The sequence below is a fragment of the Cnephaeus nilssonii genome, assembly GCF_951640355.1.
Source record: "Cnephaeus nilssonii genome assembly, chromosome: 12".
NCBI lineage: Eukaryota > Metazoa > Chordata > Mammalia > Chiroptera > Vespertilionidae > Cnephaeus > Cnephaeus nilssonii.
The window spans coordinates 23,641,865-23,657,447 of NC_137083.1; the positions used below are offsets into that span (position 1 = coordinate 23,641,865).

At 39.8% G+C, this 15,583-nt stretch overlaps 1 protein-coding gene across 1 annotated transcript in view; it reads left to right on the top strand.

Moving 5' to 3' along the window:
- Window positions 1–15,583, top strand: part of COL28A1 (collagen type XXVIII alpha 1 chain) — a gene marked incomplete at its 5' end in the record, with an annotated part of 144,637 nt that overhangs the window by 34,650 nt on the left and 94,404 nt on the right. Inside the window, 2 exons of the mRNA XM_079786735.1 lie at window positions 8,599–8,667; window positions 9,763–9,831. Coding sequence (XP_079642861.1) covers window positions 8,599–8,667; window positions 9,763–9,831 — 138 coding nt within the window. The remainder of the gene's footprint in view (window positions 1–8,598; window positions 8,668–9,762; window positions 9,832–15,583) is intronic.

Consider the following 15,583-nt stretch of genomic DNA (forward strand, 5'->3'; position numbering starts at 1 on the left):
AGGTGGCCAAGTCCAAGTGCTGTTTCTGTCCCGGGCCCTATAATTAAAGGGAAAGGATCAGTAATCCAGCGATTCTTGTGGAAAGGGGTTTGTCCTACATGCACATCTGCCCACCAGGACTCTCAATTAGCTTGTTAACTCACTTGACATGAGACAACTGACAGTGACAACTAGAGGTGGCTGCCAGAACGTGTGGGATGCCAGCCAATGGCTTCAAGGTAGCGGATTTTCATCCCCAACTGTCTGATGCATGTGGTTCTCAGCAGACAGCCTGTATTGTGTGGGAATGTGTGTGCAGGTGTGTATGCAGAGACCGCTAAGGTGAAAACTCTGACAGATAGAGAAACCAAAATGCTGCCAATAGTTCCCACCAAGGTGCTGAGTCTATCCCATGTGCCCAGTCCAGCTGGCACTAATGTGAAATAGAATCAGTTACTGCAACGTCCTCAGATGTCGGAATTTAAAAAATAAAATCAGTGTCTTTCATTAATTCAAGTAAGTTGCAATAGTAACACTGCAACAGGGAAAATTAAGTTTATTCCAAGGATAAAGTACAATATACATAATATGTATAATTTTAACAATTTGTAAGTATACATTCAGTGGTATTAAATACATCACCACTGTGTAAACCCAAAACTTTTCCACCATCCCAACATAAACTTTGTACCCTTTAAACAATACCAACTCTCCTTGTCCCCCCTTGTCCCCAGTCTCCAGGGTAAGTTTTTAAGAAGCATATTACACTGTCGTATGAACCCATCTCCTCATAAATTGATGTTTTGTTCTCTGATTTATGGAGAGGGCTCACCCTTGAATATTTTCCAGCTACTAATTTTGTTCTGGAGGAGTCCAAACAGTGGCCACCAGACCTGTGATTGTTAGGAGCTCTCCCGATGGGTTGTTGACTGCTCCTTCCTTTTAGGGAAAATTACACACAATGCCTTAGACTTTCTGTGTGATAAAGTATGACTTTCCAATTAAACTGAACCATATGAATTGCCATTTTTGTAGATTAAACGTAGTTGAGTTGTCAATTTCACATGGTTTAACCTAATGCAGTGATGGCGAACCTATGACACGCGTGTCAGCACTGACAAGCGTAGCCATTTCTGATGACACACGGCTGCATGCCGAGGATGAAACATTTGCTGCTCCTGAGGATGAAACATTTGCGACTAGAGTCTTGGAGTTAGTTTTTTCCTCAAAGTGACACACTACCCGAGTTATGCTCAGTTTTTGGCGAAGTTTGACACACCAAGTTCAAAAGGTTGCCCATCACTGACCTAATGGTATTAAAGAAAATGAAGTTAAGCGTTACTAAAATATGGTCCAATAGTATAGTTGCAATTATATTATTCACCAATTCTTTGTTATTGTGTAGTTTTTTTTTTTTTTTGGAGGGGATAAGTAGGTGGAGTGTATGAACTGTGGTCTTTTCTCTTACCCGAGTAGAAGGTATTAAAAAAAGACTGTAATTAGAGATTTGAAATAATGGTGGTTCCAAACATAGTATAGGTGGTTAATAATTGGTTTTTATATGTAGAATTATATTTTGTGATCACAGTATTGCCAATTATAATTTACATTACATTTACCACTAATTCAGTGACAACACTGATCCAGGTAAACATAGAGTGTTCCTGAAATTACATGTATAAAAGCATATTTCCTCTTGGCTTATACTGTTTTTCAAGATCCTTAGTCTTCATAAGATGGATCTTCAACTGTGGATGGATTGAAACTATCTAACTTTTGTGTTTTTCTTCCTGTAACAAAGACATGAATTTAGACTTTGATGAGATGATTTTCAAATACTTTAAGAAAAGAATTGAGAAGTCCCAAGGGGCAGCTTGCATGGTGGTTAGAGCACTGGCTCTAAAATCAGACTGCTGGGGTTCAAATTCAGCCTGCTGTTGTATTAGCTCTGTGACTTGGGCCAGTTACTGTTCTATCCCATGCCTCAGTTTTCTCATCTTTGTAATGGGTTAATAATAGTACCTACCTCTTAAAGTCGTTTTGAGGCTTATATGAGTTAATATATGTGAAGCGCCTAGGGTAGCACTTGTTACATAGTAAGTGCCATATATATTGTCAATAATTACTCAGAAGTTAAGAACTTTGAAGATCCCTCTTATTATTAATGCAGAATAAGTCTAGCTTGATATGTGTTCTAACAATATGCCTCTTCTTACATAATGCTTTCTCTCAAACAAGAGAAGTTAGGGACTAAAAATAGAGCTTGATTTAGAAAGTATTTGATAAATATTAGTTTCCTCCCCCCCCCCCTTTTTCTTCTTTCCAAAAAAGGGGCCTTTCTTGACTTTTTCCCAAGTCTTTGTATAGCGCCATCATGTCCCTGAGTTTTAGCTAAGAGTGTATCTTGGCTATACTTGAACCATTTTGCGCTTGCAAAATGTTCATCCATCATTTTGTTCCAGTTGGAAACTATGAGAATATTTGTCCCAATACTTAAAATATTAAAGTTTGTGCTACACAAAGCTGGGAAATAATAGAAAGCAATTGCTAAAACATCCTTGTAATGTTAAGAAAAGGTCATGGTCTGATTAAATTGTTCATAATTGTATTATTCAAGAAATGGTGAAGTCCAATTTTTTAAAAATGTCCAAGAGTTTGGGGCAATCATTCATTATTTACTGTCTTAGGAAAAGGAAGGATGTTGGTTGCAGTCCGTGCCAGGAAACAGGAGTGTTGGGTTTCTCTAGCTGGACTATCCATCCAGTGTAAGCTTAGGCCACCTATTAGAATTTCATTACTCCTTCAGCTGAAAAAAATATGAATTGTCTCTGATAAGCATGAAAGAGGAACTGCTTAAAAGGTACTTGGTATCACTATGGGTAAACACCTGAGTAAACTAAGGGCAACTCCAGAGGAGCATTTCCAGTCTCCCATCTCCCCAGCCTAGACCAGCTTTCCTGTTTTGTTCACCTCCCGCAGCTAGTACAGCATCCCTAGTTGCTGCTCAGTAAATGCTGCATGGATGGTTGAGTGAATGATTTCAATTGGCTGAGCACTGAAAATATGCAACTGAGCAAAATCACATGACGTCCTCCTCACAGTCTAGGGGGAGACATATTAACTAAACGCAAAGTTGCCATTACAAAGAATGCTCAGTAAAAAGAGGGAAATGGTGCTACCAGTACCTCTATCATAGGGATTTCACCCAATCAGAGAAGCCTTCCCTGAAGCTATACTGCTTAAAATAAGATCTGAAGGATGAGTCAGGATTGACTAGGAAAATGCAGAGGTAACAACATCCCAGACAGATAAAATAGTACAAGCAAAGATCCTGTGGCAGAAAGTAACATGGTAAGTACAAGGAAGTATAAAGGTTCATGCTGCTAGGGTGGCATGTGATGAAGCAACTAATAATAACAGTTGGGTCTGGAAAGGCCACAGGACCATACTGTACAGGAGTCCACAAGCCTTGCAAGGAGCGCTGCCTTTACCTCAGAGGGAAGGGAAAGGCTTTGAAGGGTTTTACTCAGATTAAAATGAAAATGAAAATGAACATGAAAAGATTGCTCTGGCAGCAACGTGGGGGAGGAGGAAGAAATTGGAGTGTGCTGAAATGGACACATGGAGAGTACTAAGGGATTAGTTGTAATCTGAGCAAAAGATCATATTAACTTGGAGTAGATTGTAGAAATATGATAGAGAATCAAAGAGATGGATGGATTTGAGAGAGACTTAGGAGGCATCTTGATAGGCACTGGTGATGCATTGCACACAGTGGATAAGGGAGTGCGAGGTGCCCAGAATGACTCCTAGGCTCTTGCTTGACCCCTGCAGGGATTGGGGTGCCCTTTCCTGAGACAGAGAATGCTGGGAGATGAGAAGGTCTGCAAGTGGAAGATTATGAATTAGTCTTTGGAAATATGAGTTTCTTTTAAAGTTCTCTTTTTCCCAACTTCCTTTACACTGTTTTTGTTGTTGTTGTTTTGTTTTGTTTTGTTTGTGTTGTTTTTTTTTTTTTGTCAGCTCCCATTTCTTTTTCTTGGCCACTGCCTCCCCCAACTCCCCACAAGGCATCTCTATGTGCTTCCACTCCCACATCACCTAAATGTTGGTACTCTCCGTGGTTCTGACCTGAACCTCCAGCCTCTTTAATCACTCTAACCCTGTGCTGTCCAATACAATGGCGATATGTGGCTTCTGGGCACTTGAAATGTGGCTCAAGCAAATTAGGATTGCCATAAGTGTTAAATACACATTGGATTTCAAAGACATAACATTACATGGAAATTAAATAATAAGATTTTTTATATTGATTACTAGAGGCCCGGTGCACAAAATTCTTGCACTGGTGGTGGGGGGCGGTTTCCCTCAGCCTGGCCTGAACCCTCTCACAGTCTGGGACCCCTCGAAGGATGTATGCCTGCTGGTTTAGGCCGACTACCTGTGGGGATTGGGCTTAAGCCGGCAGTCAGACATCCCTCTCGCAGTCTGGGACCCCTCTCTCCTTAACGCCCACCTGCTTGCTGCTCCTTAGGGCTGCCATGGAGGTGGGAGAGGCTCCCACCACCACTGCTGCACTTGCCAGCTATGAGCCCAGCTTCTGGCTGAGCAGTGCTCCCCCTGTGGAAAGGCACTGACCACCAGGGGGCAGCTCCTACGTTGAGTGTCTGCCCCCTGGTGGTCAGTGCACATCATAGCCACCTGTCGTTCTGGTCATTCTGCCTTAACGGTTGCTTAGCCATATATATATATATATATATATATATATATATATATATATATATATATATATTAAAGGCCCAGTGCACGAAATTCATGCAAGGGGCTTGGCCCTCGAAGCCCCAGCTGCCTCGACCCTCACAACCCCGGCTGCCTTGGCCCTCGCAACCCCAGCTTCATCTGGAAGGTCATCCGGACGGTTGTCCGGATGGTCATTCTGCTGTTCAGTCTAATTAGCATATTAGCTCTTTATTATATAGGATATAGATATGTTGAAAAGCTAATATTTGGGAAAGGTTGGGTTTAGTAAAATATATTATTACTTTCTTAATGTGGCTTCTAGAAAATTCAAAACCACATGTGAGGCCCACTGTGTGCTTTTAGTGGCAGCATGGCTCCAGTAGTGTCCCTTTTATCAACTCATTCCTCTCCTCTTGAGCCCACAGAAGTGCTTACTGCCCCCAGAACACTTTAAATCATTTTATGTCTCATGTGCTTTCCTTTTCCTGAACTTTTGTTCCTCTCCTTTCCTACCAGATAAGATATGATTCCTACGTCTTTGTTCAGAGCACATATCTCCTCTACCAAATGAAATTGGCCTACTTCCTTAAGGCAGAATTAAACATTTCTGCCTTGGAGTCGTACATGCTCTGTTAGTATCTTTATTATACCTAATTTACATGCGTGTATCTTGTTTTATGTTCCTTTTTCTGTCCAGCCAGATTGTAGGTGTCTGAAAAGTGCAGGTGTGATCTGATTTATGTCTGTAATTATGTAACCGGTACTCAGCATCAGTTTGGTGCGCAAGGAAAGCCTGATGGATAACAATTGCGTCTACACATATTAAACAGCTACCATGTGACAGTTATGACTTAGATGTCTTACAGACAATATCTTGAATCCTCTCAATAACCCTGTAAGGAAGATATAATTATCTTCATTTTGCATATGAGGATCTTATGAAAACTCGAACTGTTAGTAAATTATAGACCTAGGATTCAACTGCAGTGAATGACTCCAAAGCTATAGTTTTTCCTGTGATTTCATACATGCTGAAAAATAGATGAAAAAGTGGAAATTATATTCCTACACCATAATGTGAAAAAATACCTATTTCCTAGGGTTGTTAGAAGATTAAATGAAATAATGTATATACTAGTAAAGTGTCAGGGCAGTGCTTGGAAATAGCTGGTTTAATTAATGATTGGCTTCCTTCAATCTTGAGGCCCATAGTATAGAGGTCCTTAATTTCTGAGGAGGACCAAAGTGGTCTACCTAACTTCTGTGATGCCCCTACACATGCTCACACACATTCATGCTCATATGGAGGTCACGAGAAATAGCCCCTCTGGGACCACAACTTTTACCCAGTCCTCTTTGTACATGCCTCTGATGGTTAAAGAAAGTGAAGTAGAGAAATAATAAGTAATTCTTGTGGCATTCAATCTGTGTGTGTGTGTGTGTGTGTGTGTGTGTGTGTCCTTGTGTTTGCTGGTGAGGGTTGGGGTAAGAATAATAGCAGAAAAGCAATCAAGTCCGGAGTCTTACTAGGGCTATATTGCCTTGGCAAACTCCCACAAAATCATTCCGGGTAGAATGCCAACTCTCCTCTTCTTGCTCTGCCTCACCCAGCTATGGTGCTTTACAATCAGGACCATTTTTTTTAAGCACCTCAGGAATCTTTGTAGTAAAGGGAAAAGGGATGTATGAAAAGGTAAATACTGGTATTCATTGTAGGGAAATACTGGTCTGCAGGTCCTAGGTTGAAATGCTAGCTCCTGATGAATATCAATTGAGTTTACACATATTAAACAGCTACCATGTCACTGGTGAAGTGAAATGTGAATATATGTTCCTATGGGGCTGTCTATGTTCAGGTAAGGGAAAACAATCCCTTTGCAAGCTTCAGATCCTCGTAATTTCCCCCAAAAAGCAATATTAAGAGATTTCTGTTGCTACTGGTAGTTGACTAAGGCTAAAGGGGATCTTGGGCTCAAGAGTAAGACAGTTACTTCTCCTCTTGATTCTCCTGATTTACACATTTCAAGGTAACAACTGAACCGATGCCTTGTGCATAGCCAAAGGAAACTTTTGTTTGTTTTAGATCAAACATATAGGCAAGTACTAAGTAGGATATATATATTCTCTTCCAAATATATAATATGTATTACATATACAATATTTAAGAACCTTCTGACCCATAACAGGTCCAAATTACATATAAAAAAGGACAGGGAATAAATAGGATAAGGGAACTTAGGGCTTATTATTACTATTATCATTATCATTTTAATGGCATGTTTACCTCTCAAACTAGTCCTTTGAGTTGAGGACTATGTCTTAAACATCTCTGTATTTACTTTGTTACCCTCCACATAGCAAGTAGTTGGTGTTCATTTACTGAGTAACGGAGAGTCGCCATGTGCAGTATAATTGCAAGGAGATTCCAACTTGGGTGCACAACATGAGAAGTTGTAAGGAGAAGGTTCTTTGAAGTGAAAACTTGGATTCCTTAGGAAACAAAATCTTCTCTAGTAGCTAAACCAAACTTTAAGATTAAGAGAACAACTTCAAGTTTAGGGATAAGTTTTAGTCTGATATTATATATAGAGAAATTCCATGGCCAAGAACATGTCAAAATAACAATGGCAATTGCCTGGCTGCTCCAGAAAATTTGATCGATATAGACAAATAAGCGCAACCTTGAATTTGAAAGTGGGAAATTGAAGTTGATTTATCTGCCAGACTAACTTGTACTCAAAAGAATGAACAGAAGGTACTTTTAAATTCAACCCACTCAAATGCCAAAGCGTCAGAAACTCTCACAATCAACTGATTCTGAGGTAAGCTCTCTGGGACTGAGGTTCTTCGCTGGTGCATTGTATGAGCTTGATGTTCTCATTCAGTTCTATAAGGACTGAATTCGATGACAGGCCTGCTACATGGTAGACAGCAATCACTGAAAATGTTCTGGCTTCTAGTAACAGACATCTTGACTAATAGTGACTTGAAGCATAAGCACTCTTTTTGTTGAGTAAACAGAATGGTTGAAGGTAGGTAGTCCAGGGTGGAATCAGCAGCTTAGCGAGTCAGGCAGGAGTCAGGCAGGCTCTTTGAAGTTTTTTCTGCATCATCTTCATCATCTGAGAGATCGGTGCCTCCTGGCTATAAGATAGCTAGTACAGCTCCAAGTAGGGAAGAAGAGTCAGAAGCAAATGGTTTCTCTTTGCATTCAGTAGGATCCCTACACTTGTCAGGACTCAGCCAAACGACCAACCTAGACTAACCAGTGGCAAAGGGAAAGGAGATTCTAGACTTGCATTGGACCAATTATCATTCATCCTACACCCCTGAGGGCGAAGAATAGTTGCCCAAGACCTGAACAGCTCAGAGTTCTAACAGCAGGGAAGGAAAGAGCAGAGAGGATGGATATTGTGTAGAAAATAAAATGTGTCTGCCAGAAACACTTAATAAAGATTTATTGAATGTAAAAGTGAGGCTGCATTATGACTTTCATAGATCCTAAAAACTTTGCTTTTGTGGGTTTATTCCTCAAAAAAAAAAAGTAAAAATAGTGTTTTAGAATTGAGTTAACATAAAGACACATAAAATCCAGACTGAAATAATTGTTATGTATTCATTCTTATGTTTAATTCTGATTTTATAAATAAAAATTGAAACATTTTTGTTGGCCCTAAATCATGTTTCTACTATGCCCAGTGGATAATCCCACCCTGGGTTTATGTTGTGTTTTCAACTGACTTAGAAACACTAGAGGGCAGGGACTGTGAACTAGGTGTCATTATTGCCCTCAAAGCCCCTATCACATCACTATGAATCTAAGAGCTGCTCAACAAATATTACCGAATTGAGCTAACATATCACCATTTCTTCCTCTAGGGTGAGCCAGGTCCTCCTGGTCCTTATGGTCCTCCGGGAGCCCCTGGTATTGGACAGCAAGGTATTAAGGTAAGGATCCGTATCCCTTTGCCCACTGATGATTTTTGAATTTATTGTAGGGGCTGGGGAGCTGTGATTTAAACTCTGCTCAGCCTTGCCCTCACAGGTACCAGGAGGCTGCTTGCAGAAGTTACGGTGTCCAGTCTGGATGCTTGGACACTGAGTGCCGAGGTCAGGGTCAGTTACCACAAGAACCACCAATGTATGTTGTTATTTGGTTGGAGGGAAAATTTGCTAGTCTCCAAATACCCACTCTCTTGCCAGTGTACATCTTGTTCTGTTGATTTTTTGTGGACTTGAAATGTTAACATGCAAAATGTTACTGGGATGTGAAATACCTTAATATATAAACTACCACCTGCTCACAACAAATAAGCCAACAGGGACAGAAACCAGAAGAACCATGACACTGAAAAGTATATGTTGTCAGGAAGGTTAGTAGGGGACTAGAAGGGACTCGAACACCAGCACTCTGTGTCCTCTGCATCCTGCAGGATTAATAGAGTTTATCTTAAATGGATTTTCTCTGTCATTGGGACAAAAAGACACTGCTGCAGGACTAAAACAGAGAGCAGTACAAAACAGTGCACTTTGAATGTAAACAGTGACACCATGGATGGCACGTACACAATAGCACTTGAGACTTCAGGGGAGGTGGAGTTTATGTCGGTGGAGTTATTGGAGAAGGGTTCTGAAGGAGATCAAGTGTGAAACGGAACTGAGAGGAGAGGTGACATGGCGGAGAGTGGGGGTGGGGGAGGGCAGCATGCCAGGATGGTGGGGAAGGGGCAGGAGCAGCGTGAGCATTGCCAGCGTGTCATCTCAGTCACCAAAAGGCGTCACGCACAGTGCATCCTGCCAATGGTTTCTGAAAGCGGAACGTGCCCTATTGCATTTAGACAAGAAGGGATGCTGAACATTTTAGGGTAATTCGTTCACTTAAATTCAAGCCAGTCCTCCTCCTCCAGATTATTTTTTATCTTTTTGAATGAGAAAAGTTTGACTGTTTTGCTATTTACCTTCGTTGAAATCTTGAGAGTGTTTTATGCTGTTTCTTCTTTATGTAAAAGCTCAAGCTTTCATTTGATTATTTCTTTCTCTTAGGGGGAGAGAGGCCAGGAAGGAAGAACAGGGGCCCCAGGACCGATTGGCGTTGGTGAGCCAGGCCAGCCAGTAAGTAGCCAGAAATTCTAGATGGAGTAGGAAGGACAAATATAGTTCTTACGTGCTCCCTCTGGCTAGAAAAGTGGTTCAATTAATCTATCTTGTATCTTTTGGACAAACAAATGATAGTAAATATGCAAGAACCAGATACAAGGCTCATCATAATAATAAAAGGCCAAGAGGCGTCACGACCAAAATGACCAAACGACCAGTTGCCATGAGGTGGCATTGACCATCTCAGCTGGGGTCCAGTGGGTGGCAGCAGCGGCCGGAGTGAAGCAGACCGGGTTCCAGGTGCCTGGAAGCGGCAGGAGCAAAGCAGCCCAGGTCGCGCATGCCGGAGGGAAGCCAGTGCCGGCAGCTGGGGGAAGGAAGGCCTATTCTTACACGAATCTTCATGCACCGGGCCTCTAGCAGTGTAATAAAGCATGTGTGAATGCTGAGTACCATGCTAACTGCCATAGCTTCTCAGAGACCACCTTCTCACTATTTGTTTGGACATTCAGTGTTAAGCACATATGATCCCTTTTTTTGGGATCCTTAGTTTGGGGTGGAGCCTGATGATTGTATTTGGAACAGGAGCTGAGCAGGTTAGCAGGTTATTTATTTTCCTGTTCTTCAGCAGATTTCTTAGCAGATTGGGGTTGAGATTTATCAAGTTCTTCTGAGACCTGATTATAAATTCCAGGCAATGGCCTACCTTGTTTTGCATAATTAAAATAGGGAAGCACGAGCACACACACACACACACACACACACACATGCACATACATACAAGGTGGGGCAAAAGTAGGTTTACAGTAGTTCATATGGAAAATAATACAATGATTAATAAGTAATAATACAAGAATAAACTCTGTTTTGCATACTCAAACTGTAAACCTACTTTTGCCCCACTCTGTATGTATATGATATGTACAACTGTTCTCTCTTACTGTAATAGCTTACAAGATTAGTCAGCTTGTTCAAGAATTATGTGTCAAAATTTCCTAGGAGATACAAGAACTGGATTCAGGCCTAATGCCTTTAATTTACTTTCCTGGAACCATGAGAAACTCACCAACAATGAGGACTTTGCTCATTACCTAATCCGTGAGTGTACTCTAAAGCTGGTATGAAGGATGGTAGACAGGCCAGACCTGTGTTATTTGCAATCTCTACCTCATGTTACTTTGAAGTTTCCTATTGTTGGAAAAGAAAAATAATACTTCTATCAAAAGAGATCTAAAGAGGAAATGAATAAAACATGACCATTCTAGCATAAAAAGCTCCTTAACTTTTCAAGTAATCATTCCCCTAGGAAAGAACAGTGGCTGACTCACTGGGGTACAAATGAAAACATGGTTGGTGTCCCAATTTGGTTTTGCATTGCATAGCTCCTCGCGTGTAAGTAGTAACAGAAACGTGCTTCCGGGCTGTAGGCTGTGAGTGGAATGGGAGCATATTGTCTGAGGACTAGGCTTTTCACTAATGTCTGTGCACACATTCAAAAAAGAACACATCTCATGGAGGACAGGTATACTGCACTGATTATCTAGAGACCAGTGGTCAAGTCTCAGTTTCTGCTAACGAGGTAGTGCCCTTAAAGGTAATCCCCCGAGAGAGAAGGAATCAGCTTTCTTGCAGACACTGCTGGTTCTTCACTGGAGGGGCTGCAAATGTGGAAAACTGGAGGGCCATCAGCTAGAAACAAAGACACAGGCTCATGTAGATCGCCATGTGTCCTGGGAGTACAGCAGAGAATCTGGGCTTAAAAATAAAACTGGGATAAACAAGAATTTTTCATAATAATCTGAATAAGTGGGAATAAAAATTAGCTACATAAATACATTTTTTTAAAAATGAGCTGCTAAAAAATAACAGAAAAGGATTTAGTAAATTTCTACCAGATAGACAAATCTTAACATTTTGCTACACTTGTTTTAGACTTTCTTGCAAAGACAAAAAACATTGTAGGTACAGACAAGTTTACGTAATCTCTTCCATAAAATAGAAGAGGGAAGAACACTTCCTAACTTATTTTACGAGGCCATTTTTTTCCCCAATACCAACACAAGACAATGACAATACATAAAAAGAAAGCTATAGAACAATATCCCTCAGGAACACAGACACAAACATCCTAACAAAATATTGACAAGTAGAATTCAGCAACATATAAAAAGAATTATACAGCAGCATCATATGGGGTTCATTCCTAGATGCAAGACTGATTTAATAATTGAAAAGTAATCATTACAATACATTGTGCTAATAGGCTAAAAATTACATGATCATATAAAAAAAGAAATAGGAAAGCATTAAACAAAATTTTAAATTCAAAACCCTCATAAGCCCTGATAAAAACTCTCAGAAACTAGGAATAAAAGGGAACATATGCTCTACAAAAAAACTACAGCTAACATATATTCAATGGTGAAATGGTAAAACCAAAAGCAAGAGAAAGATTTCTGCTTTCACCAATCTTATTCAATGTAGTATTAGAAGTCCTAGCCAGAACAATAGGCAAAAAGAGGAAATAAAAGGCATAGATTTCAAAAAGAACTAAAGCTGTCCCTATTTGCAGATGACATAATGGTCTTCATAGACAATCCCCAGAAATCTATACCAAACATCCTAGAACTAATAATTGAACTAATAATTGAGGTCATGGGATACAAGCTGAACATACAAAATCAATTTTATTTCTATATTCTAGTAACAAATACAGAAACTACCAGCTTTAATTTTTGATTATCACTTGTTTTATGCTGGTCTCAGAGATGACTGATTCATGAAAGATAAATTGGTTCAGAATCTCAGGTGACCTGTTTGTTTTATGTGTAAGGTTATTTCAAGCGCTATCAGTAAAAGATAAATACTCCCTGAAGTAGAATTGTAATTACTTTGAAGTTAAAAATAAAGTACATGGCATGTGTGACTAGTATAGACAATTACTATTATTATTTAATATATTTATCTTTAATGCTTGCAATGTATATTATAGCTACTTTGTTGATTGTTCACACTATTTAGATTATTAAGGAAAGTAAGAAAATAATGGATAATTATACTTTATCTTGCTAATGTCTCAAAGCATTCCAAATGACCAGACTGTGTTAACCGATAATTATGTTCCTCCATTATATTTTTTCATTAGACACCAAATAAGTATGCCACAGTTGTAATTTATTTTCATGGCCTTTGAAAAGGATACTGAGTTTTTTATGGAAGCATTTCTGTCCTTTAAAAATGATCCATTGGTGCTGTCTTAATAAATTAAAAATATAGTTAATCTAACCCAGTACCTGCTCTTTCTCTTCTGAGGTTAACAATCATCTCCTATCCTGACCGCTCCACTAGAAAACTTGAGAATGTAGTGGTGGCATGGAATACGACCCTGACGGTCTGCAGTAACTGAACCTTGGCTCTCTATATTTTTAAAGGCTCCTAAGTGATTGCTCACCAGCATTCGCTTTCTTTTCTCAGCAGTTTGGAACACATGGCTCCTAAAAGCAGCCATTGTTTTCACTTCCACCTTAGCTAATGTATTCTAGAAATGTGGAGTCAGAAGGGCCCACATTTGTTCTGTGCAGCATGCCTCTCTGGATACTTAATGTCACCCATTCACACTGAGACTACCTTCTTTGTCAACATGTCCATAAAAGGACAGTCTTAGCAACTACAAGACTCGAGGAAAATCATTTTGATAGTGGTAGCAGATATTTATTGAGTGCTTCATTTGTAAAAGCTTTAAATCTGCCTGACTTAGTCCTGACCGTAATACTGAGGTTGAGGTAGGTACTGTTGCTACCACCATTGGGATGAGTTTGCTGAGCTCTAGAGAGAGGAACGTATTTGTGTAAGGTCACACTGCCAATGCTACACAGCAGAGCTGGCACTTGAACCTCAGTCCAAAGGACACCAGAATCTGCTTTTAATTATCATGCAAGACTCTAAACTCCAGGAGACAGAAAGCAGGTTGGTCTGCTCCTCTTAGAACCTAGCATGGAGCCTCACACCTGTTAGGCATTTTGTACACATTTGTTGAATGAATAATAAAAAAAGGAATAAACTGGAAAATAGACTTATTTAGCATTTAATGTACATTGTGTTATTTTTATATGTCATATCATTGGGGAAAATAATTGGTCAATATATTTTCTTGTTATAGTGTGTGATGCTAGTTTACAATCCAGTTTTCATGTCATATTTATTTTCCCCTAGTTAATTTCTCTAATATTAGAATAATCTGTCATGAATATTAATGCTTTGATTAAGGGTTTGGATTGTTAAAAACTAGGTTTTCCCATAAACATAGTCATTTAAATGGAATTAAATGTTAGCTTTTAATGTTAATTAAAGTCTTTACTAAATTGGCTATGTATAAATACTAAAGAAGACTGTTCTTTTAAAAATATATCATACTAGGGGAGAAAAAACCCCATCCGGTGTGGCTCAGTGGTTGAAAGTCGACCTATGAACCAGGAGGTCATGGTTCAATTCCCGGTCAGGACATATGCCCCAGTTGCAAGCTTTATCCCCAATGTGGGGTGTACAGGAGGCAGCCAATCAATGATTCTCTCTCTCTCTCTCTCTCTCTCTCTCTCTCTCTCTCTCTCTCTCTCTCTCCCCGCTTCTCCCTTCCTCTCTGAAATTAATAAAAATATATTTACAAAGAAGAAAAACAAACACTGATACACAGTTCTTATAAGCCTTGCTGTAAGCTTTTTTTTTCTTACAAATCCATAACGGTGCTCCAGTCACTGATTAGCATAATGCTCCATCCTGGTTCTGCTTCCAGGCTTGACCAGAAAGCATCTCTTAAATGACCCTGGATGACTGTGTATCCAGCCCCAAGGTCATTCAGAGGAGCTCTTATTCTGTCTCAGGTTTACTTCCCTGGCAAGTGAGCCCTCATTCTCTTTTTAGACCCATTCAAGGGAAAGCTCCAGTCTGCGCTTCTAAGATTCCTGTGTTAGTCCCCGTTCTACTTTTTGGCCTGCTGGCCAAGAAGACTTAGTGGGAAAATGTGTAGCCTTTTAAAATTCCTGGTGTTTAAGTGAATACATTACTGTTGTTTTTTATTATTCGGTGAGTACCTTTCTAGCCAGTCCACTTCAATGCCTGAAACTGTCGTTTTTCTATCCTTATGTGAGAAGTTCTCACCTTTCCTAATGCCTTTCCGAGCAACTGTCACATAGACTTCTTAATTTTAATCATTGAGATTGAAAATCATGCTTCCCTTGGTACAGGTTTCTACGTACACATAAATCTCCAGTGGATTCAACTAGTTCTTGAAAGATTTCAAGTTTGAGTCCAAATTTATGAGGATAGAAATTAAAACACATGTAAACAGAATTCAGTATTTTAACCAGCTGTGCAGTGATTTCTTCACAGCCCCCCCACGCCCCATAATTCAACTCTGAAATTACTCTGCATCCATCTCCAGCCATGCAGTCCTCGAAATTAGCCTTTCCTCATAAGGTTTATTTTCTGTCCCTTATCCTGACACATCACTTAATTTCCATTTCCCACTAATGTGAGGACACCAGAATAGACAATCATATGCCAACCAAGTGGAACAAGTATTTAATACCATGGGAATATTGTTCTTCACAACTCTATAATTCTCCTGATTACCATGAAGCTTACTAAAAGGGTTCTTACTAATGACTTCAATAGGACGATATCATGCCCATGTGAACTGAAATATAACCATTTTCTTTCCCTTTCCTCTCCTACTTCCTTTCCCCTCCTCCCATTATCCTTTCTCTCTTCT